The sequence below is a fragment of the Pseudopipra pipra genome, unplaced genomic scaffold (genome assembly GCF_036250125.1).
Source record: "Pseudopipra pipra isolate bDixPip1 unplaced genomic scaffold, bDixPip1.hap1 HAP1_SCAFFOLD_307, whole genome shotgun sequence".
NCBI classification, from domain to species: Eukaryota; Metazoa; Chordata; class Aves; order Passeriformes; family Pipridae; genus Pseudopipra; species Pseudopipra pipra.
The window spans coordinates 16,927-44,299 of NW_026990786.1; the positions used below are offsets into that span (position 1 = coordinate 16,927).

The window sequence follows — 27,373 nt, forward strand, 5'->3', positions numbered from 1 at the left end:
CAAGCCACTCTTTCCTCCTCCCAAACCCCCTCTTCCCCTCTTTCTTCTCCCAGACCCCCTCTTCCCGATCCCCGCAGAGCCGCCCGCTGGGGTCTCACCGGAGGCGAGGAGGAGGAGGAAGAGGAGGAAGGCGCACAGGCGGGTCCGCCGCCACGCCGGTCCCCCCGCGCCCCGAGGCCGGCGGGCGGCAGTTCCGGGCGATGCGCGGGGCCGGGGCAGGAAGGGGCGGAGCCGGGGCGGACGCGGCCGGGCCGGGTAAGGAAAATAGACCGAAAAGAGGGAAAGCGGTCGGAGTTAAATCTCCGGGTCCGGTTTTAGTGGGGTAGTAGAGCGCTGAGAGGAGCTGGGAGCAGAGGTTTTGTGGAGCGGGTCTGTGAGAGAGTTCTAGCTCGGCCGTGTTGTTCTCTGCGACAGCCGAGTTCCAGCGCGCTGCCTCCCTGAGTTCTGGTTCTGTTCTTCGTAACCAGTGTCCTGCCTTCTTAAACCATCCACAACTTCCACTTTATTGGTAGACCTGTCTGAGACTCTTCGTGAAAAGCTTCAGGGCTCCCTCGCGGGTGCAGTGGTGGCTCTGGACTCATACAGCAAATGGATCGTCTGAATAGAAATATATTCTCCAAAGTTATGTGCCTTAAGGCACACATATTGCTTTGCACTAATTTAAATATTTGTTGCGTTTTTAAATGACATTATATTGAGCGTTTCTCAAGCCTTAATGCATCTGCTTTAGCAAAAATTCTGTGTTACCCTGTAGTAATCATCAAATGAATGATTTTCATTCTGAAAGGAATGAATTTCATTCAAACTGAAAGGAAGAGGATGCTTATGTACTTACTTATTAATTTTGAATTTTTTAGTTTTTCATTTTCACAGGAAACGCTTGGTTTTAAAGCAGTGATTTTCTTTATTACATTGTTAATGCAGCAGCTGAGTGAAACTAATTAATCTGTCGTTTAGTGCATGTTGAAAGGAAGAGAAAAGGGTAAAAACCGGTACAGTTAGCGAACATTATACTTACATAGTGTTTATTGCTTTAAATAGCCATGGTGACTTTTATACCAAAGTAGACAGCATTATTTATCTTGTCTTTACGTTATTGTGCAAATCCTGTATTGGTCATTGCTTCTTGCTTCCCCTCTTTCAGATAGTGGCTATTGTAAATAAGGCCAGTAGAATAAAAAGCCACCTCTTCCAGCAGAATTTATAGTCTAATTAGAGAAAAAAGTGCTGGGAAAAATGTTTTGAGCAAATAGTGCAATGTCGTGTTAGATTTTGTCAATTTTGCCTTGCATGTTTTGTTTTATTGTGTAGGTCTGTGTCTGCTTTTGTCTTAGTAAGCTGCCAAGGGATTAATCAATGTATCACATTTAATGGAAACACTTTAATGAGAACAGGCAGCCAGGTAGGCTATTGAGACAAAAGGCTGTGCATAAATTCACAAGGAAGGTAGACTCTGCAGAGCCAAAACAGTGTGGAAAACCACCTGTCTTGGGAACAAAAAATATAGGGAACAACTTTGTCATTGCTTAGAGTCAAGATGTTAGGAGGAATTCTCTGAAGTAAAATATGGGAGAGGGGTAGGATATGGCAGTGTAAGGGTGTAGAGTTTGGTTGAGGTGACAATTCAAGGTGGCCTTATCTTCTCACAGGAAACAATACAGAAACACAGGTAAAGTCACTTATAGACAGAACTCCTGGGCAGATTAATATAGTTTCTCTTCTGTGAGAGACTTGAGAATAAAATTAGCCTGACTGTAATTTTCGTTGTCACAGACTGGCCTTAGAAAAACCCAAAATCTCACAACCAACCAAACAACAAATCCTTTAAGAAAAATGTTTAAATTTTAGATTTTCCTGTGTGTCAGTGAACTAAAAATTCTCTTTGTGCTTCTGTTTTTTCACATGTATGATGGTAACACAGGAAACTTGCACCTTGCAAGGCTTTTTGGGAGACATTCAGTTACTGTTGTGATGAAGGGACATATAGGTTTTTACAACCAGCAATACAAATAAATACAGACTGAATGCTTTGCTATTCTAATGAAATGTGTAAGGAGGTCATGAAAGAAGCCCATTTTGTTAAAATTACTTTTTAAAGTTCTTGTGGAAATTAAAGTATTAATTAATCGAAGTATTAGCTCTGTTGATGTTTTAAAGCTCAATGCAAAAAGCAGTTTTGGGGGTTTCCAGTGCTTGCTCTCCTTACCTTTTAAAGTTTGTTCTCCTGGTCTGAAAAGTATGTAACTTTAAACATCCCTGTAGTTGATATTTCCTGTTCTTTGGGGCTTTGGGAAGAAAAAATGTAGTAGGATAGTGTATGAGAAGAATTTAGGACTATATTTTAAAATAGTGGAAGAGTATATTGCAAAGATGCCTTCAGGTCTGGTACCATAAGAACTTGCAGGATCAGGGCCTTTAGCTGAGAGAAATCTGATTGCCCATACAAACCAAAATGAATTGCCTCATATAAATGATAAGAGATTAATTTGTCCAGGTCTGGAAATCGTTTGTGTATGTAAGTACCTATTCTCAGATTTAAGCCTGATATTGTGAAATGTGCCATGTTCTTAATTCTCCCTGAAAACCAAAGAAATGAGACATTTGTATTTTTGCTGTGAGAGCTGGAGTTGTCACCTCCTCTGGAATCTTTTCCACTGTTAAGTGTAAGATACTAGTTGCTTGCACTTTTTTTTTAGAACTTAGCAATTTACAGTTTGTTTTTATTTGGTTCAGAATTACTAAATGGAATAATTAATTGTTGTTGTATTGATACTGTCACTGTTTATGTGATTCCTTAAAAAAAGAAATTCTCATAATATTGACCATAATACTAATCTTTGTATTTTCCCTTACTCCTCCTATGTGAGGAGAGTTTAATTAACTGAAACAGCAGTCTTAGCTTAACCCTTCTTCTCTCCCTTCACTTTGAATTAAATCCATCTCTAAAATTTTTATGAGTGCTTTATGAAGTAGATCATAAATATCACTGTTTCTGTGTTCTTTTTGTCTTTGTAGAAGTTCATTTAGGTTCAGAAAAATAATTCAGTCTGTCATGTCATACTCAGCTCATGTTGCAGCTGAGTAGTGGTAATTGACTGTGTGTATTTACAAAAGTTAGTCTGAGTTTTGAGGAGTTTAGTAACCACCCTCAAACTGTCTAGTGCAGCTGTCTCCCAGAGGTTCTCTCTTCAAGGCATTTGGAAGAACAGACCTTTGCTGAATGTACCTTTTCTTCAGTACAAAATCCAGAGCTTTACCTAAAATGGTTGAGAGAAGTAACTTGAAGTTACGATACTACAGACTAAATGAAATGGCCTGAATTCATATTCCCATTTTCTGACCCTGTAAAGAGAATGGAGTGGGTGGTTCTGGACTACATCTGCTTATCATGCTTCAGCAAGATCCTAGTATTGGTTTATATGGTTTGCATGATTTTTGAGAGTTTTATACCTGAGGATGAGAATGGTTTAATTTGACCAGAAGTATTTCAAACTTAAAGAATACAGGTGGATTAATAGGATAGCATCAGCTGTGTTTACTGGGTTGAATACAAAGCAGGACAGTGACCAAGTCATTATTTCCAGTAAGTTACTGTCTCTGGGACTGTCTGACAGCTGCTGTCTGTTATTCATTGCTACTGAGTAGAAGTGATTTTGTTCAACAGATTGGAGGAGAATTCACACTGAGGCTGTTTACCCCTTCATCTACCAGTTTTCAAGCAGTAGTACCTCTACTTGGGCATCTTTTAAATACTTAGGTTTTATTTTTAGTCTAATGACACATTACCCTTTGTGGTGAGACAGTGCTTCAGAGCTGCTACTCTGGATGAAAGTGGGCAAGGGTCAGTGTACCTGTTGAGAGTACCTATGTGGTGAAAAGATTAATGTTTTATTTGGGCAGTCCTGAGTGATGGATGTAGAATAATTTGTAACAACAGGTTACAATAGTTGGAAAACGTAGAATAATATACTTTGGAAATAGAAACCTTATCAGAATTTACTAAAGTATTTATCAGTTTTATATAAGATAATGACCAAATCAGATAATGACCAAAATAACTGATTGTGTCCAGTGAGGTCAACCAGAAGAAAACATTCATCACTGAAGTGATTGGTAAGATATATGTGTATGTCAGAGTGACCAGAGTGGCCAGGAAAAGATGGACTTGTGTGCTCCTTGAGTTCCCATGGAAAATAAAAATAATAACCCAAATGCATATGAGGGTACTTTTTAATATTGAAAGTAGTACTGTAGTCAAGAATAGGAGTTTAAGTGCTGGTGACTATGGATTTAACAGGTAAGACTAACTCTTCTGACTTGCCTCCTTAGCAGTGCCTTCACTATGTAATTTCTGCCACAGAGCTGTACTTAGGATATTGAGTCTGTCTTGACTTACGTGCTGTCAAGATTTATCCAACTTAAATAGCTTCTGGGAAAGTAGGTATTTCATTATGTATTGTCTTGTTCTTTGTGTGGCAGGTGTACTAATTAAAGAAAAGCAACAGTACTCATAGTAGAGCCACTGTTCTTCTGAGACAATAACATGTCATATAATAGTTTAAAAATACTTTGCTATAACAGTCATTAGTATGATCTTCGTGTCAGGTGGATGTGGTTTTATTCTTCCACTGCCTTCTTTTAGGCAGTTGATTTGGCCCCGTGATAGATAATATGAAGTAGTAAATTTGATGTACATGTCTACATGAAGAAAAAATAATCAAATAATCAGCATATATCAAATGAAAACCATTTTTTTTGCTTTTTAAATAATTCCATCATATTCATGTAACTGCACAAAGACCTTATTAATCCAGACAGTTATTTGAAAGACTCGTGTTTTTCCAGTGTCACTGATGCTTTGTATATATGTATATAAAAAACATTCTGGCCTTCCTTAGCAACATTTAAATTTCTTTCTCTCACTGCACTAGAGGTGTCGTCTGTAACGCTTGCTGTAAGAGCCCCATCTAGTGTCTAAGGCTTTTCAATGCGAGCTGTGATTTGTAGGTTAATGGGCAATTCCACTGAGGAATGGAGCATTAAAATTATTGCATCAGTGCTTTATGTTAAACTGGTATGGAATATTGTAATAGGAAAAATGTAGTTTTTCCACCCACAATGAGGAAAATTAATTTTAGCTTTTAATATATTGAGAAGATATTAATTTCAGCTATGCTACTTCATATTCAACTGCTTAAAGTAGTTGGATGCTTGAGGTGTTCATGTAGCATTCGTGAAATAAATGTTTATTTTCCTGTGTGTCCTTCAGTTATTATGTCACCAGGCTCTAGATTAATTTTTAATACAGAAACCAATATTATTTCCCATGGCCTAAATACCCTCTATAAATGCCTTTTAGCAGTTACAGAAAGACAAGTGTATGTATTACAGAACTGACTGTTGTAGATGTGTGCTCAGGAACTTACTTTTTCAATAATACATGATTAATGTTGTGGGAGATTTTGAGTCAAAAAACCCCAAAAAACCTTGCTATAAAATGTTTATGCACTTAAAAATTGAAAAGAAAACGTTTTCTTGTTTGTTTTGTTTGATGTCAGAAATATGCTAAAATGTAAAAAAAAAAAAGTACACTAATACTTTTCCTATCCATGATCTGTATGTGAAGAGACAATGTATATGTGAAACTGTTCTTTTCTGTCAAAAAGGGTCTGAGGTCCAAATATACAGGCGGGATGTCTGTCTGTAGTAGTGTCTTATGTTAAAATCAGTTGTAGCAGATAGTGGAAGAACCAGTGTTTTAAACCTTTTTTTGTTCTAAGTTCTGTATTCTTTTATGAATGTCGTGCTCTGATTTCTATTTCAGGAACTTCAACTCAGGAGGAAGATGAAAGATTGCGTCACTGAAGAACATTTATATTTGGCTTTTTCTCATCAGTACAGAGAGAGTATCTTTCCTCTTCATACATCTATCTCCCTGTTTTTGCTATCCTACTGTGACTGCAAATTATTTAAGATTTTCCTAGTGCCAACTGGCGAAGATGTGGGTGATCAGTGTGTGACGAAAAACCTCCCTGGCGATCTTGAGGTGCATTTAATCTCCAGGTGTCAGCTTCCAGAGGTTGTGCAGAGCTGCAGTTTACCTGCAGTTGTCGTGAAAGATGGCAAATTCTGCCGAGCTGGGCTTTCTGTTGTCTTAAGACATATAATACAGAAAACATACGAGGCAGATCCATCTAAAAAGGATGTTTTGGAACTCTTGGGCTTTAAGAAGACTTGCTTAAAAGCTTGTGCTGAAGTGAGTGCCTTTCTTTCTCTTAGATACATTAAAATTTCTTTTTATTAGCATTAAATACTCTGAAGTAGACTCTTAATATTGATGTAAACTAACTTCTTTTAGTGAGAAATTTAATTTGCTTAGAAAATGAAATTTCCTTAATGGAGAAATATCTGTACTTTGGCATAAAGATGAAAATAATTATTTTTGAAGATACTACTTAGCAGCACAAAAACCCCTTAAAATTCAAAAAGTATGTTAGATCTCTGTTTCATGACTAGCAGTATAAATGAGTTCTAAAGTTTGAAGTAAACTAAAAACTATCTAATTTATTTTTACTTTTGATTTCAAGAGCACCATAATACTGTTAGCCTTCACTGCCAGGGTGCACAGCTGGCTTATGTTTAGCTTATCCTCGTCAGGTTGTCCACTGACTTTTCAGCAGAGTGGCTAACATGGCCAGGCAGCCATTCCCTAGCCTGCACCATTCCAGGAGTTTAGTCCCTCCTAGGTGTGGAATATTCTATTCCTGTCAGCCCATTCTCTAGCCTGTGCGGGCCCATGTGAAAAGCAGCTCTTTCATGGAGTTTGTTGACTGCTCTGCTCAACTCACTGTTGTCCTTGATATGAGTGTAATCCATCACCCCCCTCCAGGTAAAGATGATCAAATAGGATAGGCCCCAGCTTAGACCCTTGAAGATTTCCACTGCTAACTGACCTTCAGGTAGCATGTGAACCATTAACCAACACTACCCTTTGAGTTGAGATTTCAGTCTGTTTATCACATAGCAGTTTACTCATCTGACAGCTCATCCATCTAGACTTGCCTTCCTCGCTCTCTCAGGAGGTTGAGCTCCAGCCTGTCAGGATTGCTACATCCATGGTTGCCACTGATTACTGTGTCTCCAGCCTGGTTCATCTGTGTTGGTATGTAGCAGATCTGGAGGAGCACATCTCTGTGTTAGTGCACACAGTGCTGGTGTAAAGATGTTGTCCCTGACATCCTCCAGAAACCTCTGTAACCTTTCGGAACTGCTGGAGAGCTTCATTCTATATTTCAGAGAGCTGCAAAGTGAGTGAACGGAATAAGAAAAGAAAAGAGTTTAAAAATTGTAAAACCTTTAAGTACAGGTAATAAGAAAAAGAGGACAAGGATAACAGCATCAAAAAAAATAAGTCGTTTTTTTGAAGTGCTGTTCAGTTAGGCAAAAGTTTTTTTTGATGTTGCATGTTAAAAACCCACTAATAATATAATGCATTTCTGAAAATAAATGTGCTCAAAATCTGTTTGGTGTAATTGGATCTTATTACCACCATTTGTAGAGATGACATGTAGAAATTGGTCACAGCTTTGCTTGTCATGAGTTATGCAGCCACCCTAATATTACGTCAATAATAAGGAATAAAAATATGCTATACTGGATAACTGTTCATTCTGTTATATATAAGGTTTAGCTTCCTAATTCTGCTGTAACAAAAGTAATAGAGAATATCTGAGTTTCTAAGATTAACAAAGAAATCTGGCATTTCTTTCCTTAAAGTGAATGAAAATGTATCCTGGATTTTGTTTCTCTTTCTGTGGAGACATTAATTACATAAATTTATTTGACAGGTTAGCCAGTGGACCAGACTTTGTGAGATCAGCATTCCTCTGGCTGTGGAAAGGTTTTTGACGGCATCTCCTGAGCACTGTCAGGCCATTCCTCCTGACATTTTACAGTTTGAAAGGAAGCTTGGAGAACCTGTCCGAGTACATAATGATGACAAAATTCGTAGGCAAAAACTTCAACAGCAGAAGGCAGGTGCCAAGGCTGCAGTGCCCATACTTGGTGAAGAAGCAGAAAGGGAATTAAAAGCAGGGGAAGTGCATGAGCATCCACCCCCAAGTTTGGAACTGAGTTTAGCTTTCTCCAAGCTGCTTGTCCAGGAAGCATCAGATGCAGTCAACAGAGAGGCCTCCCACATCAGGAGAACAAAAACTTCTGACCTTCCGCTGTTGGACCACATCTTTGCAGAAGGGCTTTATTTTACTGTGGCAGATATAGTGCTATTGCCATGCATCCATCAGTTCTTGGTAAGATGACAAATTCTGCAAATATTAACTAGTGCGTATGTATGTTTTTTAAGAATTTGAAAGTTGTAAAATATGTTATTTAAAACCTATTATGGCTTTTACAGTGTGACCTTAACCCAAAACAGAGGATATGTCTTTGCTTTTGTACAAACACAAAAACCAGAGATTGGTGAGTTTACTTTTAAATACGTAGCATATAAATACTTAGTAAACACCATTAGGTGTTAAAATATTATACTGAAATATTTTGGTACCAAGTTGCCCAGAAAATAGCAATTTTAGAATACTGGTACAAGTGACTTGAGCTCAACTTCAAAACCAATTCTGGAGTGGGAAAAACTTCTGAGGCAAGACTGTGCAAGAGTCTTGCTCAGCACAATCTGTGTACTTAGTTTTGTAAGGATATACACACAGGAATGATTTAAGGAAATGACAGCTATGTCTTTATTTCCCATTACAATGAAATGATACAGTGAATTTGCCTGCTACCAGCATTCCTGCAGTTATGCTATGAGATTTATAGCTAAGCTGGTGTCTCTTGCCAGGAAGAGCTTTGAGTGAGGTTAGTATTGACATTTTGATTTTGCAAGTTGCTTTGCCAAATTTGCCTTATGGTGTTCGAAAACAAAGGGAATTCCTGGAGAAGATGCTGCTAGTCAGATTGAGAGAAACAATCTCTAAAATCAAGATAGGGACTATCAAACATTAATAATGTGATAAATATCCGCTTTATAACTTTTTTAGCCAATATCATAATCCTCAGTGTGTTGATGATAGCGATACTGGAGTGCAGAAGTAGGTTAATATGGCTGCCTCTGAATTAGGATGATGAATTATTTTACAGAAATGGTTCTTAATTCACATCTGCTTTGTTTGTTTTGTGAATCACGTAATTGAAGATGAACGGCAACTTCTGCATTCATGATACTAAACAAAAGTATTAAGACAAAATGCTTTCCTACTATTTAAAAATCTTTGAAGTATTTCAATCTTTGTTTTTCCAAGACCTTTTTAAATAAGAAGACCATAACTTTTTATAGTAATTTTTTGATTTACTGATGCTGGGCATGAGAAGATTCTTGGATCAGATGCTTAATTGATTTCAGCAATGCAATTGAGATTGTTCTGTAGATGTACTGTGAGCAGCTGAGAATGATGTATTTATTTACCTTGTATGTGTGACCCTTAAGCCCTGGTCAGCAGCTTATGAACTATATATTTTATAATACACTTGTGTAGATCATGCCAAGGATTGCCCTAAAAACCTGGCTTTCAGTTTCATTTTTATCTGAATTACAAGAGCTCTCAGGTAATGTTACTTTATTTCTCTTCTCTGATAAGTGATCATTTTCTAAGAAATTATACCTTGATTCCTACAGTTATCATTGAAATTGAGTAACGTGCATCTGAAAGCTTCTTGCAAGCAGTGAGTTGAAATTGCTCTTGATGGAAGTGCCAGAGTTTAATTCCCTATTAAAGTATTATTTCTCACTTGTATAACTGGACTTCCTGGATTGTGTTTAAAAAAATCACTATAGTTGCATTTCCACTGATTTAAGGGTGTGAATAATAATGAAGTCTTCAGTGAGTATGTGTCTGGAAAGTAACACACCATAACTGTGAGCGGACCTGACTAGCTGATTGTAATTATAATTACCAAAAGTAAGATAATGAAGCTGAAGAGTTGTTTTTCATTACCTCGTTCCAATTCAGTTATCTTCCTGAGGTTAGCTTTGGTACACTTTCTGTTAGTTGTAACTGCTGAAAATTAATAAAAGTGTAAGAGAAGCTCAGTTCTTCATCTGGCAGAAACCACTCTTCAGTTTTTAAAATACAATTTAGAACACTTGATAACAAGTGTAACAGTGCCTCTTAGAATTGCTTTCCAAAAGACTTCTTTCTTAACTGAATTATTGTATCTTTGCCTGTGTTACTATTAGTGTATTAAATTAGATGCTAAAATCACACAGTTCATCCTTCCTTTGCTCCTTTAGCTATTGCTAATTACTTTTGATTATCCTAAGCATGTTATAAACACAGCATGCAAGAGAGCTGCTTGAACTTTCACGTCATTTCAAGTGTTCTTTACCAATTTCTACTTCCATACTGTGGACAGATATGTGGAGGAATGCTGCTTTTGCATGGCCTTTTCTGCCTTTTCCTGTAATCATGGTTTTTAATTTTATGTTTAAAGCAGGCACACCATCACAAAGTAGTTCAGGTTGGAATAATTGAGGTTGGAGGGCACCTCTGGAGCTCATCTTGTCTAAGCCTCCTGCTTAAAGAAGGGTCAGCTAGAGCCAGTTGCCCAGGATCATGTCAAGTCATATTTTGAGTGTGTTTCGAAGGATGGAGACTTCACAACCTCTGCTGTTAAGAGGATGATCTTCATTTTTTTGAAAAAATTTGGGAGTCTAAAGAAAGTGATTTAATTTCATCAAATGCATCCTTTTTAAAAGTAACTGGACTTCATGTAAATTGTGATGTGGTGTAATTTTTTTAATCTGTGCAACATATTCTTACTAAAGAAATTTTTTATTTTATTTTTTACACTTAAAATTCTAATTTCTATTAAAGGCCACATCAACTCATAATACACTTAATTCACAAAAGAAACATACTGGTTACCATTATTGTCTAAAATATGTAATTAAGATTGTAAAAAAGTCTGAATAAATATATGACTTTTACAAAAAGAAATAAATTTGATTCACTACTACTAGAAAAAGTTGCAGATGTAGTGAAAAGACTTCAGTAAAGAAGGAGGATAATGTATCCCTGTTTCTGTTTTGCTGTTGCCACATAGTGTAAGGTATTTCAGGCTTGCAGTTCCCAGCAAAATAGGTGTTGGTGGATGAGCTTTTAAGAACTTCAGGCTACTTGTGGGAAAGAACAACATTCAGATGGTCTTGCTCAGAGTTCAGCATTCATGGCAAATCACTGCACTGGGTTTTTTTCTCTGACTACCAACCAAAATGAATCATTCCTATGTTAGGAAACGGCATGCAGTTAAGAACATTATTTAAATTGAGCTTTTTTGTTACTGATTGAAATTATGAATAACATTGGTCATGTAAATCTTTTCATCCTATTAAGCAAACAGGGATTGCAGATAAAGTCTAAATGGCCAACTGGCAATTCTACCTGCAGTTTTATTACCATCATGCTATGAATACACATGCCTGGCATGGAGCTGAGCTCACTTCTGTAGTTCATGCCTTCTAGTGGCTTGTAGGAAGAAACCCTCCCATTTTATTTTTTTAGGTTTCCAGCAAGAAACAAGGCAGAAACCTGGTAAATTTACCACTGATATCCACTTGGTATCGAAGAGTTCAAGAAGTACCTGGAGTAAGGAAAGCTGCTGGCAAATGCAATATGGAGCTTCTCCAGCTTCCAGAGTTGATGTCTGCTCCAGAGGAACAGGCACAGGACTTCTCTTCAGTTCCTGATGAGTTAGAAGAGGAGAACGAAGACAGTCATTTTATAGGTGGTCCAAGGCCAACTATGACTAAGTTAATGGTAATTTAAGCTTTTTAATGAGTTACCATTAGTAGCAATATTCTGCTTGATTTTTAGTAAGTAAAAGTTTATTGGAATTGTAGAAGCTAATTCTGACAGCCTTGTCTGTCAGAACTTGTCTGACATATTAACTGTCTCTGACAGTTAATATGTCTTGCTTTTCTTATGTCTGATATGCATTGACTTAGAATTGATTTTACTTTTTCTTTCTCTTTTGATATTTGATCAACTCAGGAATTGAGGAAAGATAGGACTGCTGAAAACCCTGTCAATAATTCAGAATAATCAAAGTAACTTTTTGTTTGCATTTTCATATTGTATTCATCTTTTAAAGATATTTCTGTAAAGGATGACAAAAAACCCTGTTGCTTTTATGTTTGGCTTCATTATTCAACTCTTACTGTTGTTTTTTTTTTGCTATTTGTTAGAACTTTGAACATCTGGGAACTCTGTAATGAGTTTTGTTAAAGAAAACTGTCCATCATGTTCCGTAACTCTCAGTATTTTTTGCGTAGAGGTTGACAGCATTTCCTAAAAAATTAACAGGACTTTCTTGTGCAAATGAGAGAAATACATAATTTGAATCTCATATAATTTGACTCCCATATAATGTAGAGTTATTTGAATCTCATATAATGTAGAGTCATCTGCCTGTTTAGTTTCAGTTAGGTTGAAGGTGGTGTTGTTGATCTGATGCCATTAAATTCAGTGAGAATTTTGATACCAACTTTAGTGATAAAGGATCAGGGTCTTAACTTATTTTTTTCTTACTTTCATGTAGGAAAATGGAATTGAAGCAAAGTTTTTTCCCCATCCATGCCCCAACTGGACCCTAGACTGGACCAGTTTACCGTCTGCAGTCAGTCCTGGGGAAGGTAAGAGGTTTTATGTACATGTGTGCATATTTAACAGTGCCTTCTTCTGGTGAAGCCATTTAACTGTTTCCTAGGAAAATATGTCAATTTTCAATGTGTTTCAGAGCTCTGTGGAACGGGTAAGCAATTTTAAATCTGTTCTAAAATTCAGTCTGTTTCTGACACATGGTGACATGACTTCCCTCACAGGTCATCAACAGCTGATGACCAAACTGGGAATAAAAAATTGACCTTGAATTCTGAACCATATTTTTCCCCACTGTTTCCTACTTTCCTAGACTTTTCTTTATACCTAGAATAGTAAACTACATGATATTAATGTCATTGGCACAAAAGTTGTACATGGACCGTGTCTCCCAAAGCAGCAGATGATGATTTTATTGTGATGAAAATAATAGTAATTAGCAAAGTTTGGTAGCTACATACTGAGTGGCACTTTTCCCTGCCCTGTAGGGACAGTTTGCTTTGCTGGATTGCAGGGCAGTTCTGTTGCCCAAGGGCTGTGGTTCTACAGAAAAAAACCCCCACAACATTTATTGTTTTCATCAGCGTTGTGAATATTGAATACCTCTTCCACCATGCTGTAGTGTGTCCTCTAAAATGTCTTATGCATGATACCAGGCAGTAAGAAGTTAGTGAAGAGCTGTACATTTACAAAAAATAATTCAAAATTACCTAACTGAATACAATCATGTATTCTTGTCTGTGATATAAAAGCTGTAAAAATAAGGTAAAATTTCAAGTTGATTTCCTCTGGTTTGGATCTGTGTGTAGTTCACAAAGCTGTGACAAAACTCACATGTGTACCATTAGTAGATTTATATTTTATAGAAAGTGTCCATCCTTCTAACACTGTTTTCCTCTGGTTTTGTCCTGAGAGAAATGTTTACTGGGATGTGGCACACCCTGCTTTAGTTATAGAGTCTTTCCTTTAGCATGGAAGAAAAAAAAACCCAGAGCAAAACCAAACTTAGATTTGCTTCTGTCTATATTACATCATGCTTCTTCAGACTTATGCGGATGTTTTGGATTTGTTTCTTGTGTTAAAATAGCCTTTGCAGTCTGCTGAAATGCTTGGGAGGATTATTTGTCTTGAATTTCTATGACAAGTTCCAGCATTTTGTCAGAAGTGAATGAACATTTTTGCTCCTTTCCAATGTTCAGGGTTTGGGCTAAAGTTTTAGTTCATGCTTTTGTCAAGATCTCTTCTGTTTCTGTTTGAAAGAAAATTGTGAAAAAGATGCATAACATATAGAAACATATATATTCATATAATGAATATATATTTGGAAATTTTTTGTTGTAAGGAGGCTCTTGGACTTGGTTAGGCTGTGGAGAAAAATCAGCTCCTGCTGTTTCCTGTCTGTGTTTCCTGCTTGCTGTCTCTTTTCTTCATGTTTCCTGAAATGGTTACTAATGACATTGATCTGTGAAATTGATTTTCAGTACAATTTCTGGGAAGTTTTGCTAGTTTAACAAGGTGCTGAGAGAGAGATTTCAGCTTCCTTCACTCAAGATCACAGTAATGCTGATGCCATTTTCTGATTTAGGGAAACTCCAGATGGTTGTCCGTTTAGTCCAGGAGCAAGAGTCACACAGGACAAAAAGACATTTCCTGATGTGAAAATTGATTTTGCTTTTCAGTTGGATGCATCTGCATGCTTGCCTTTGCTGTTCTACGTGCTACTGTTCATGATTCTTTTCCTACTGCAGCCTAATCATTGTTATATCAATTGAATTCTCAATATTTTACTGCTAAATCCTACCTGGCATGCTCAGAAAATAGTCACTGGTTCTCTCAGGGTTTTAAACTGGATCTGAGAAATGCAATTCAAGCTTTCAAACAGATTACACCTATAACTGGTAAATAAATTTCCCCTTACTAATGTTGATAGAAAAAGTAGAGAATGTTTCAGTTAAAACTCCCTTTGTTTTTTTTTATCCACAGTAAATTTAATTTGCCAGCAAATCTTAATTTAATAGCATGCGTGGTATACTTTCTTTGCTCACAATTTGTGTTATATGTATGTAGAAGTTCTGGGATTGAATGATTTAGTCTGTTTGTAAGTCTAATTAGACCACCTTGCTGTCACAGCTATTTACTACAGAAAAGAATTACAGATGATTGCAGTTTTAACGTATTATTTAGATTATACATTTAAGATGGTTCAGTTTTTTTGATGAGGATTATTTACTGTTGCAAAACTAAAGATTTTCACATCATGACTTGCATTTCATTTGCTTAGTCATGTTTCTGAAGCAGAATGAGATAGAATAGAATAGACTATTTCAGTTTGAAGGGACCTGTAATGATTGTCAGGGCTAACTGCCATACCACTTCAAGGCTGACCAAGTTAAATTAGGTTGTTGTTAAGGCATTGCCCAAATGCCTCTTAAACTGGCAGGCCTGAGGCATCACCACCTCTCTAGGAAGCCTCTTTCTTTCTTTGACCACCCTCTCAGTAATGAAATGCTTCCTAATGTCCAGTCTATACCTTCCTTGGTGCAGCTTTGAACCGTTTCCATGTACAAACCTCTGTTAGTTCTAGTCCTGATGCAATTTATAAAAGGTATGTGATTGACCAAAATGGAGTCATGTTTACGTTTTAGATATCCTCCAACTTTTTAAATTTCTGCTGTTACTTCCAAAATGTATGGCTGTACTTCCAAAATGTTATGTATATTGAGACGTGAATCTGTAAGCCTCTGTGAGCATCTGGACTGTATTTGAAAGAATATATCCCATCGTATAGTATCTTCATGCCTTCTGTAACTGTTGATGTTCTAGGATATTGTAGTTGTTGAGTTGTTCTTACAAACTTTCCCATTTTAAAGGAATCTAACACAAAATATTTCATTTATTTAAAAATGTATTGTAAATGCTGTTTTCTCTTCTAGTTGACTGTATAAAAACTTGGCCAGTACTTTATTTTTCCAAATCTATGTTTGGGTCAGAAATATGTTGTTATTGTTTATTAAATACAGAAGCCAAAATACCTCAGCACTTTGTTGTTTCTTCCAGATCATGTAGTGTGTAAAGACTTATCCCCAAGCACACAAATTGAGTCTGTCTGGCTAAATATATATCTTGATATTGAAAAAATAATTTGTGTAAAATCTCAAAAGAATTTCTAAGTTATGTTAGAGGCAAATGCTTGTATGCCATTAATATATTTATTGAAATACTTAATAAATACTTGCAATAAATACTTCAGTTGGCGGTAGACACAATCCAAAAGTTCTAACCAAACTCAGTTCTTGGTTGTGTTGAGTTTTCCATAGAAGTAAAGGTACATGTTGTTGTCAATATGTACAAACAATAAAAAGAGGGTGGCAGGTCAGAATATGTAAATATAGGTAGTCACAGGAAAAAAGGGAAAGAGAGACAAAGAAAATGAGACAGAAGGAAAATGAGATACATCAGTACAAGGAAATAATTGCACGATGTATGTCATTATAGAAAGTGTTTTCACCTTTTTCCCTGGCAAGGCAGTGGCTGAAATTTTGGGAAGAGGTGCTTGTTGAAATAAAAATGAATGGAAATAGTGTGCTACTGCTGATTAAATGTGAGGTCTGGGAAAGAGAGGATTATATTTAATTAGATTTGCGAGCAATAAAGAAATGCAACATCTTTTCTGTGGTTTCACTGTTCATATTAGGCAGCAGTAGAAAGAGGGTTTATAATCCTTTTTGGAACTTCAGTCAATTGTGCAGTCTTCGCTTGTGTTCCTGGTCCTAAGTGTATGAAATCATTCATTGTCTTCAGGTTAATTTCCTACCAGCTGCAAAGACTTTGTGGATATTAAGATCAGTTTGACTGGTTATGATTGGGGGTGCTTCCTTTAGGCTCACCCAAAGCACATTAAAGGGAGTGGGAAAGTGTGTCAATGTGGGGTTGGACAGTGATAACCCTTGTCACTGCTTTATTATTCTGATGATATATGGAGTCTTTGGTACTGTCATGTTTTTTCATCAAACATTGTGTTCATTGTGAAACAAAAAAGAAAGATTTTTTTTTTTCCACAGGAATCTATTTTTTTCTCTAAAACAGCTTTTTATTTATTGGTGTGAAATTCAAGAATGAGAAATAACTGACCCTCAGTTTCACAAACCCTTACTTCTTTTCTCACGAGTTGAAGTACTTGTTGAGCAGAAAGTACTTTATGTTCTTCATTTGTGGTATCTTGTTCTGAAATTAACCATCTAGACTGACAGTATGTATGTGGTGCTATTTACTTATGAAGGTAGTGGTTAGTTGTGAACAAATTTATGCTATTCTTTCCAAAGAAACTGCTCACAGAATGAATGTAGCAAGTAGGAAACTACATTCTGTGAGCTTGTAGATGATGCTCTCTTCCTCATGAAAATATTTTTTCTTGAATGAAGGCATTATAGTAAGTCAGAAAAAGATCTCCTTAGCTGAACTATGACTTACTGTCAGGTGAAACTGGAAAGACCACTGTGCTTGCACAGTAGGAGATAGAGGGGTCAGTTACAAAATATGTGAAGACTTAGAGGTGAAGGAAGTCTGTTTAAAAAAACTGTAGGCAGATAAATAAAGTTAGATCAAAGTAAGTGATTGCATTTTACTAATGCAGCTTGCTCTTACCAGTCAATGGAACATATGTTGCCCTTTAACTTTATGGTTTTAAACAAATTCAATGGTTTGTATATAAATACAGTTCCCGGTGAATCATGTCAAGTATATAACATGCTTCAGTATTTTTAGTAAGAAATGGATTCCTAGTATTGAATTGACTGGGACAAGTGTTTTGACTTGTGGAGGTGAAATTTTCTGTGTGCAAATTTTAAAAAGCCCATATGGAAGACGGAAAGGCCTTACATGTTCTGTGTCCAGCACATAGGAACGGGTGTTAATCCATTGCAAGGCAATGCATCCTTGCCTAGCTGAAGACAGAATGACTCTGATCAAGTTTGTTTGATTTATCCTTGCTTTGTGATCAGTAGCAAGTTGATGGCCAAATTAAATTGCTATATAAAGCTGTCACAGAAAGGTTGGCCTGAATAAAATGATACCCTGACTGATGCATGCCCCTTATTTGCATTCCAGTCTCCAGACTTTTGAGAAAGTTGCTAGGTTTTTAGAATGCTTAGCTTTTAAAATGAGACAAAATTTGGAAAGCCCAACATCTACTTTCAGTGAAAAGGCTGTCCCTTAAATCATTGTTGTGAAGAGACTTGTTACCTTGATTTATAAGCCACAGAATAATTAATACTATACTGTAAATATGAGTTGTTGTTGATTTTTTTTCTCTTTGGAGAGGGAGGTGAAAGGAAGCAGCATTCAGGAAATAGAGATATATAATATTGAAAAAGTTGCCTTTCTGTTGTCTTCTTTTTCTAAATAATTTATGTCAGCTGAGAATTTGTTCTTCTAGTGTGCATAACTTATGAATTAGAGTTTAGAAACATCTTCAAAACTGAAGTACCTTTGAATAACACAGACTGGAACAATAACACAGAACAGTGTTACAGTTCTGTGGAATTAACTGGATTAAACAGTCTTAGTGGTCTACCAGACAACAACCCTGAAGGATCAGTGTTAGCTTCAGCTTCCAGAACTGGTATTAAGTAAAGGATACTTTAATATAGTGTGGCCTCTCAACAGGGAAAGAAGAAAATTTTGAAAATTTTCTAACCCTCATCATAAACAAAATTAGTTTTAATTAAAGGAACAGCACTTAATGATGTAATTATCTTCTAACCAATTTAAAAGTTTGTGACTTGATGTCCATGTTAAAGTTGTTTGTAATTGCTCTAGAACTGACATAATAACTGTGGAATAAATGCTGTATTAGATGTGGTTATATGATAAGAAATTGTTGTCAAAATTGATTCAATATATTCAGGTTGTTTCTAGGATTGTTTTGTGAGGATAGGTCATTGTGAGGACAGGTCATCTATCTTAGGTCACTGCTTTTTATCTTTTGAATATTTAGACTTGAGAGATGCTTTCTGAGTTGAGAATACATGGTGCTTAAAAATCAAAGCTGCTTTAGGGAATCTGATATTTTATTAACATTTTTGCTAATCAGGAGATGCAAATTATGTGTTTTACTTTAAATGTTAAAAGCAACTGTATTTTTTAAAATTAGATCCAGACAGTCATTTATTCTGTAAAACAAAAAGAGTTAAAAGAAACACTTTAAAGTTCTCTATTTCCCTTTCAAGCCTGTCAGAACTTTTTAAAAGACTTTGAAGATTTTTTTTTTAAGAGTTTTTTTAGCCTATTTCAGTATCTCAGGCATCCTGAAGCAGGAACTCATCCTTCTTCTTCAACTGATTTTTCCATATCAGACAGCTCTTTACCTGCAAGCCACATGGGTAACAATCCAAGGGAAACTCAACTGAAGCTGCTTCTCATTATCTCCTTAAAGTTACAGTTTTGCTGCACTCATTTAAATAAGTTTAAACCACATTTATGTGTGTATTATATTTTGCAGTTCAAGATCTGGAAAAACTTGTGATGGCAATAGAGTCAGATTGCCTCATATTCTTGATAAACACTTGAGATGTAAATCATTTTCAGTAACAAAGAGAAAGGAAAATGCTTATTTTTCAATATAGATAACATGGGTGTTTGAGGTGATAAATATAAGAAAATGGAAGTTTATTACTTTGATTTCATTCTTCTTTTACATGGCTCGTTGAGGATTCTTGAAAAACTTCAGATTTCATATGTGACTTCTTTGGATCTTTTGACTGTTCAGGGATATAACATTGCACAGTTGGCCTGAGGACAATTTTGATGGAAGGTTGAATGCAATTACTAATTTTTGGACAAAAAATTCTTTATGTGTAGCTGGAAGTAATAACTTAGACATGCCACCAAACCAGATAACTCATCCATGACAAGGTACACTATTTCTCCTACTTTGTGCTCTTCCTCCATTTTTCGTTTGTGATTGTCTTAGTTACCAAGCACAACAAGGGAAGGGAATGAATTATTTTATATTTTTAAGATACCTATTTGGAGATAGAAGGCAAAGCTATTATATGACTAAGTTAAATTAGTATAAATAATGATTTTTAGGCACAATGTTTTACTAAAATGAATACTTTTCTTTGAAAACATAGATGGTTTCTATGCCTCATGAAATCAGTGCATATGCATTATGAGGGATACGAGTTCAGTACATTTATGTTTGCTTGAAGTCTGTTGCATTTTTTTGTGATAGTTTGATCTAAATGACATGCTTACAGCCTCTGAAATATTCAAAATCTGCAAAGGAAAAACAACAGTTGCTAGTGTTATTGAAAATGATACTAGAATAATACCAAGTTCTAACAGCTGCATTTTGATTCAGTTAGGACACATTCTCCTTGGTGTTTGGCCTATTCTGTAAAATATTGTTGTGGTGAGGGCAATTGATGGACTTTCATACGACTGATAATCATACTGAAAAATGTCACATTTGTTTTTAGTGCCTTGCTTTATGGAATAAGTGTAAGCCCTCAGAGAATTTCTGAAGCCTTAATACTTCATATTGAATATCCCCTACAACAGGAGTTCAGGGTTTGATGAAGTCTAATTCCTAGAGGTATGATTTTACAGTTCACAAGTCCTTGTTAATTATGAGTTTATTAGATTTCTGAGAGATTTGTTTTGTAAAATACAGTATATAAAGTTCAATGTATGCTTTTTTTAGTCCTGTTGTGGTTTGTGTTTGTTTTCTGAACGTACATAAAGATTAAAATTAAATGCTGCAACTTGCCAGTTGAAATGTTTTACAGATTTATGATTTCGGTACTGAAGGCAATTCTTAATGATTAGTTTTTGTAAATTCACAGTAGTCTTAGTTTTGATGGTTAAATTGAAGCATGTTCTTGATTAATCCAGAGTGAACTTTTATGAAGTGTCTGCACTTGACAGTCGTTGGCCTAAACTGAGTGTATCTAGATAGAGTTTGAGTGTGATCTGCCCTAGAGAGAAAAAGGAGTTTTATTCGTTAGACTATGAGGGATTTTTTCCTTCTTTTGTCTCTAAAATTCTCAAACACATGGAAAAACATAAGACCCAAAACCACTAACTCATAGATGCCTAGAGATATTTTTTAACAGAATGGTTAAATTAATTTTCCATATCTTAATCAGAAATCTTTAATGAATGTTAAATAGCCTGCTATGTAACTCTGGTCTTTGTTTCATTTGAACTATTTAATCTTTCTTTTCCTCCTGATATCATTGTAGTGGAGTTTACTAGTTTCTTTCTCTCTTTTGAATTTCTATATTCCTTGTTCATGGGATAGCAGAGCCCCAAAGTTGTATTATTTACCTCTTAAGCCAGAGGTTTAGAGATTAAGTTTGTGCTTAGTACTCCGTAGTGTAGAGGTGCAGGTCATTGGAATATTACTACAGAGGAATGAAGGAATGATGATCCATTCTAACAATTATGGTTCGGAACAATGTCCGGCAAAAATCCAGGACAGATGATTAATGTGATTCAAAATGACATTTTCTGTTGAACCTGGCTCAAAATCAGGGTATTTCGAGGGAAGAGGAATTATATAGAAATTTATCTCCTTTAATAGTCAATAAGGCGCACTCAGGAGTGATGCTGTGGTACAAAGTGTCACTTCATAGGGAAGACAGTGATGGCACATTTCTTTCTCCTTTCTGTGCGTGCTGCTGGCCCTCAGAAGGTCCTCATGGCAGCTGAATAACTAGTTGTCAAAAAACCTACCCGTTTCAGAACTTCAGCGAAATATAAACAGTTAATTAGATGGAGGAATTCTGTGGGTTTTGTTCATGTTCTCTTGCTTGCCTCTGGTGAGGTAAAAATTGACTTTGTCTGCCACTGAGGAAGAGCTAAATGCCTGTTCCAGGAGTTTCGCTCTTTGCACTAGCAGATGTGAACTTTCCAACTAAGTGTATTAAGTGTTCAAACTTCCAGCCTATTTATTTTTGTACCTCATCCAGTTTTAATTCTGTATGCACTTAATCTTTTTCATGCTTTTGTAATGATGTCCTGGTTTTGAAATATAAATTCCTTTAAAAACTTTTGGATACCATCTAAAAAATTGTAAGGATGTGTAAAGAAATCCTGTCCTGTTTCCACATACAGAAGTGAAACAGATTGCTTTTACCTCTATTGGGCCAATATTTCACTTTTTGGTAAGATGTATTAACTTTCTAAATATTTTAATTAAATGTTGTAGTAGTTAATTCCATATGTATTATCATACTTCTATTAATTAGAAAGATTTAGGAGGAGAAGGAGTTAACACCCATGTGTCTCCAAATATTCTGAATATGCTATTTGATAAAAAGTTAAATTGTTGATGACATTAGTCTTCATAATTTTTTCCCAGAATATACTAATATCTTAGTATTTCCTGTTGCTATATGATTTAAATTGATCTTCTATAGCAAAAGAGGTACTTAATCTGCTTCAATATTCTGGTATTTCTTGCTGTGAAGTGTCTTCTCTGCTTACTTGAAGGTTGTTCTTTAAGTTTTCTCATTAGATTCAAATCCCAGCTACATTGATGATTGGTTGTACAGCTTGTGTCCTTTAGGTCTTCTGTGTGTTGTCCATTTGCCGCTTCCCAGGATATGGGGATTCATAATTCACAAAGTTATGTAGCATAATGAACTCAAAGATTTGAAGTTAGGGATTTTTTTTACTTTTCTTTGCAGTATTTTTATAGGTCACTTACATCGTTGTTTTGTACCCATTGTAATTGAGAGACAGCTGAGTTTTAAATTTATCAACTTAACTGTTAAGTGAGCAAGACTGTTCTCCGTGTTTCTGCTACAAAGTCGAGGCAGTCCTTTCAAACAGAGGCATCAAGAGACCTTCAATACCTCTGCAACAGCATTTTGACTTCTTTACTTTCTTCAGAGTGTAATGTTGAGCTGTGCAATCTGTCTCTCAAGAGCAGAATGAGACTTTTTCTTAGCTGTTTCACCACTGAACTCGTGTGTGACTTCTGAAGGTTAAAATCTTCACAGGCCACAGGAGGGCAGCAGAATGTCTTTGGATATGGAGCTGTACTTGGATGGATGGAGCTGTGCTCTGTGACTAAGGGGTCACCCAAGTCTGGTCTTTGTTTCATTTGCTTTTTAAGTGGCAATTCTCAGCTCAGTAACCTCTAATCCCAAAATTTGGGACGACCTTTTGGAAAAAGTGATTTACAGCATTTTTTTTAACTCTTCAAATTAGAGTTGATGATTTAACGGTTGAGGTATTAAATTATGTTAGAATACACCTAAAAGCAAAAATTGCAGAGTCTGTTATGCTAGGTGCTATGTAAACACCTTCTGCCTTGGATGTTTTCAAGTCTAAGAAAAGATGTACAGAAAGTGAGGGAGGGAGAAAGTTGATCAGCTCAACTTCTGCTGGAGTTTTATATTCTTTGGGATAAAGGAATAATACTGAGAAGATATTTGTAAGAAAATGAGGAGCTTAATGGAAATTTCCAGCAATTTTTTTCCTGGCTTACAAGTAACAACATGAGAAGATTTATGCAAGGGATTAAATTTTTTTTTTAGTTGATCAATAAAGCCTGCCATAGTTCAAGGGCCAGTGTTTTGTTAATTAAAAAACATGGTAGCTTTGAAGGTTGGGTTATGGCTGAAATTCAGAGGAAAGGGAAATAATTTGTTTAATATGTTACAAGAAAATATAGACAAATAAAAGGAGGTAAAGCAACTAACTAGTAATTTACTAATTTTTTGTTTTGTAGCAACACAGTGAGCCCATAAGAGTATGTGACCCTCTTCATTAGGAAGTGAGGAAAGTAGTCAGAATGTGAAGAGCTGTCTAGCCTAAACAAACATTTGAAAATGAGTGCCAGAAACAAGTCACAAAAGATTCTCTCTCTTAATTGAACCTCTTATGACTTCTCTTCCTGATGTAATCTTGCTTTCAAAAATATAGTCACTGGGAAATTACACAGAAGTTAAGATCAGAAGATTAGCTAAATGTAAGAAGGAGGGTATAATTTCTGTACTTGAGCACAGAAGAGACTGCAGCCTAAAAAACAAATGAAACTGAGCCTGAGTGTGTCTCTTTTCTCCTCTTCCTTGGTAACAAAATGAATTTATATAATGTTCTCACTTAAGTTTATTGACATACATATTTTGTTGTGGGAATAAGTTCTTTAAAAGCATTATTTCTTACTTATTTGTGAGGGAAGTAGAAGGGAACTTGCTGGAAGTGGAAATGCTTCATAGATGATTTAATTTTTTTTTTTCTGTAATGGTCTTTGGAGAACCCATGAGATTATTTGTAGATTATTGTGAAAAAATAATTCAAGCTGTATTCTTAATTCACAGTTTCTTGTTTTACTTGATTATTGAAACTCTATTCATCTCTCTTACTTAGTATTTAATATCCTTAAGAAGGATATTAAATATTGCTCAGGCTACTGGTTGTTTCCAGAGTTTGTGATTACCCAGATTTTATGTCATAAATTATCATAATAAATAAAATAGACGTTTATTTTGTGATTAATAAACTAGACAGTTTCCTTCAGAAATGTAGGCAAATGGGTTTTGAACAGCTTTATTTTCCAGTGTCAGAGTTCAGTACATTGCAGGTATGGGTCTGCCTCCTGGTACTGTCAGAATCAGTAGTGAGGTACTGGGAAGTTTTGTGCAGCATTAGTGAACTTCTGTAAGCTCCTCACTGACCTTTTATGAGGTGTTTATGAGTCGCAGCGTATTTCATCCGGGCAATACAATAGACCTGTGCATATAAAACATACCTTGAACAAGGTGTTTGTGCTGGTGGGTACTGAAAGGTAAGTGTTGTGCGAGTGGCTACACGGATCTTCTTCTTCCATCCCACGATCTTTTGTATGTGCAGAGTTGAGGTACAGAATTTGTTTCCAATCCGTAAATCACTTGTGACAAAATACGAGTTAGGGAGGTATTTTTCTGTGTCTTGAAGTTACTTATGGCTTCCATCTGCACTTCCACTGTTTTTAGATATCCGTGTTAAGAACCATGAATGCATTACTGGATTTGGATACAATTTTACATTGGGTAAGGTTAGGAGTTTTACTTTGGCTCTTCCTGACAGTGAGTTTTTATGCACAGTTGTTCATCTAATCAGCAATTTCAAGGAAGACAGCACCGCTGTGTTTAGGAAAAAAACCCATAAACTTAGTAGTGTTAAAAAAATAAGGTAAAATTACTTTGTTATGAATGATTTGTAATCTGTTCTGAATAGTTTGATACTTTCAAAGCTTTTAATTACACAAAGGAAAGGCCAGATTACTGTATGTTTAGTGTTTTAGTGAAGGTGGTATTCATTATTTTGTGCTTGAAATACATCTTCTCCAGATGGTCTGGAAATGCTTCTAAAAAGTTAATTTTTGGTGCATGTCTCATGTCAAATTTCTGGCATCCTACCATAGCAATATCAAAAGGAATTCACATCCTTTAAAAGCTTTCGAAGTATTGAAGAGCAAAAGCAAGTAGGAAATTCATCTGTTTGTAGAATTATTTTGTAAGTGTAGAAGAAATGGAGAATAATCTCAGAATTAAAATCAGTTAAACCTAATCTGAAGTAATAAAATTTGTCCCCTTTTAGTGTGGAACATTGACCTAAAAATCAAGATACAATGGAGAGAGATATGATGCTTTTATTTTATTTCATTATGTGCTTTAAAACTTTTGCAGGTCTATCACAGAAATGTTGGTCTTTGTGTGGATGTTTAAATGGCTTATGTAACTATTGAGAGCAGACCAGCTGAGGTATTATTCTTGTAGTCACTCCATCAGCGCAACCTACCTGGAAGTTTCTAGTGTGTCTAATTGGTGAAGTGCTCTTAAATCTGTTTAAATGCTTTTGAATATCCCATTTACAGATCTTTTGTGTGTTCTTGCATTTTTAGAGACAAGACATAAGGAAAAAAAAGAACATCCCCACACCCCAAGGAGTAAGATACTTCTTACCAGTATAAACTGTTTTGGGTGCTTCCCTGAAGCTCAAATGGACAAAGTTCTTATCTTGGCTCTTGGTTACATTGCATGTCTTCTGCAGGATTTCATTTGTTAGGAACCAGAGGATACTGAAAAAAGTAAAAATGCAGTCTTAAACCTCTCTCTGTTTTATACAAACGCTCCTTGCTGTCCTAAACTTTGTACTTGATATTTTTAAGGCTGCACCAAACATCAGATCAGGTTGTAAATGGTTCTAGGCTGGACGTGTGATGTTCAAGACTGCATATGGAAACTGGCTTTCTTTCCCTATCCTTCCTCACTTAAGACATGGGGAAATATTGGTATATGTGACAGACTTTCATGAGCTGGCATTTCATGCTGCATCCTGGATGGGTACATGTGTTTCAGTACAAGTTCAGTGGAATTTAATTAACTAGTGTCTTTAGGAAAGAAGACAGTGCTGTTACTTGTGCCATATTTACTAACTTTGTGAAAGAAATAAGTCAATTTGTAGATATAATACCTATGAATACCTTATATTTCTATTGTGTCTTACAGTACTAATGGGTGTATTTTGCTTGAAATTTTATTTATCTATATAATTCTGATGTTTGTGTATCATCAACAGAAACTACTTATATGTGTTGTCTCTTCTCAAAATGCATGTTTCAATAATGTAACTAGGGATTTGGTGTTTGTAGCTCATCTTCCCCTCATGCAGGGCAAAGGGTGTAGTTAAATCTTTGTTTTGAAGTAGTAACATGAAAAATCAACCAGGGTATCAAATATATATAGGTAAGTTTGAGAAACCAGACTTGCTGCATAAGGTAAATTTTTTGGACTTTAATGACAAATTTGACATTAATATGGATAAATTTCTAATGTTTTTAATATTTTAAGTTGATGATTTGTTTTTTTTTAACTTTAATTCTTTAGACCTTTTCAACTATTACAGGCAGAATTACTAGTTTTACTTTTAACAAGCTTCATATTAGTTACAAAACTGAGTTTTCTTATCATAATAGTCATCTATTGGTCTGCAGAGTTCTAAGGCCGGGGCTTCCCTGTTGTTTGTATTCCTTTAGCACTTCAATTTAACAACATAAGCAATGGCCTTACTGCCAGATCTCTTTACAGTACAGGTCTAATCTGAATTAGACATTGGCATGCTACTGTATCTGCGACAAATTAGCACACAGTTTGGAACTTGTGCTTAGATACTGCTGTGCTAGTCGTGAAAGGACACCTGAAACCTGACTTGGCTTGAAAACAGTGCTGTAGAGAGAATGTTGGCTAAATTAAAGCTGTTTCAGCACAAGGTAAATTTAAAAAAAAAAAAAAAGAGGGGTGGAGAGGTGTGGAATTAGAACTGTTATTTGAGTCCCCGGGGGGATATTGAATCAATGCTTTGCCATATGAGGAACCTTCAATTTTGATCCAGTAGCAGTAGCACACAAGCATGATTTAATAACTTGTTTAGCTTCCACCTGATCTTGAATCCTTCCTTTTGCTTAATGCTGTGTGTACCTGTATTTAGAATCCTTGTCTCAGAAAAACTTGTTTCCAGGAGAATCTGTCCCTTGTTCTTCCTAGGGTTGTCTTATTCCACCACTTGGTTTATTTCCAAAGTAATTTCCTGAGGAAGAAAAGATAAGGATATAGAATGTAACAGAGAGTTATGGGTATCTCGGTTCTAATATGAACTTCACTTCTTGTACTGAACATCAGAAAGGTTGTATGACAAGTCTGACCATT

General features: G+C 35.9%; 2 protein-coding genes across 4 annotated transcripts in view; one reads left to right on the forward strand and one right to left on the reverse strand.

Moving 5' to 3' along the window:
* The window catches only part of LOC135408305 (integrator complex subunit 12-like), a gene marked incomplete at its 3' end in the record, with an annotated part of 17,107 nt that extends 16,922 nt beyond the window's left edge, over positions 1-185 (reverse strand). The window contains exon 1 of the mRNA XM_064643529.1: positions 99-185. The remainder of the gene's footprint in view (positions 1-98) is intronic.
* LOC135408306 (glutathione S-transferase C-terminal domain-containing protein-like) lies at positions 151-12,771 on the forward strand. Of its 3 annotated transcripts, XM_064643532.1 has the most exons (6): positions 1,386-1,669; positions 4,330-4,437; positions 5,825-6,256; positions 7,848-8,309; positions 11,574-11,828; positions 12,610-12,771. In XM_064643532.1, the coding sequence occupies exons 3-6, from the start codon at positions 5,846-5,848 to the stop codon at positions 12,754-12,756; spliced, it is 1,275 nt and encodes a 424-aa protein (XP_064499602.1). In that variant the 5' UTR covers positions 1,386-1,669; positions 4,330-4,437; positions 5,825-5,845; the 3' UTR covers positions 12,757-12,771. The 3 variants fall into 3 exon arrangements, with proteins under 3 accessions (XP_064499600.1, XP_064499602.1, XP_064499601.1); XM_064643530.1 differs by lacking the exons at positions 1,386-1,669; positions 4,330-4,437 and adding an exon at positions 151-255; XM_064643531.1 differs by lacking the exon at positions 1,386-1,669 and having other exon boundaries at positions 4,072-4,437.
* The last annotated feature ends 14,602 nt before the right edge of the window (positions 12,772-27,373 follow it).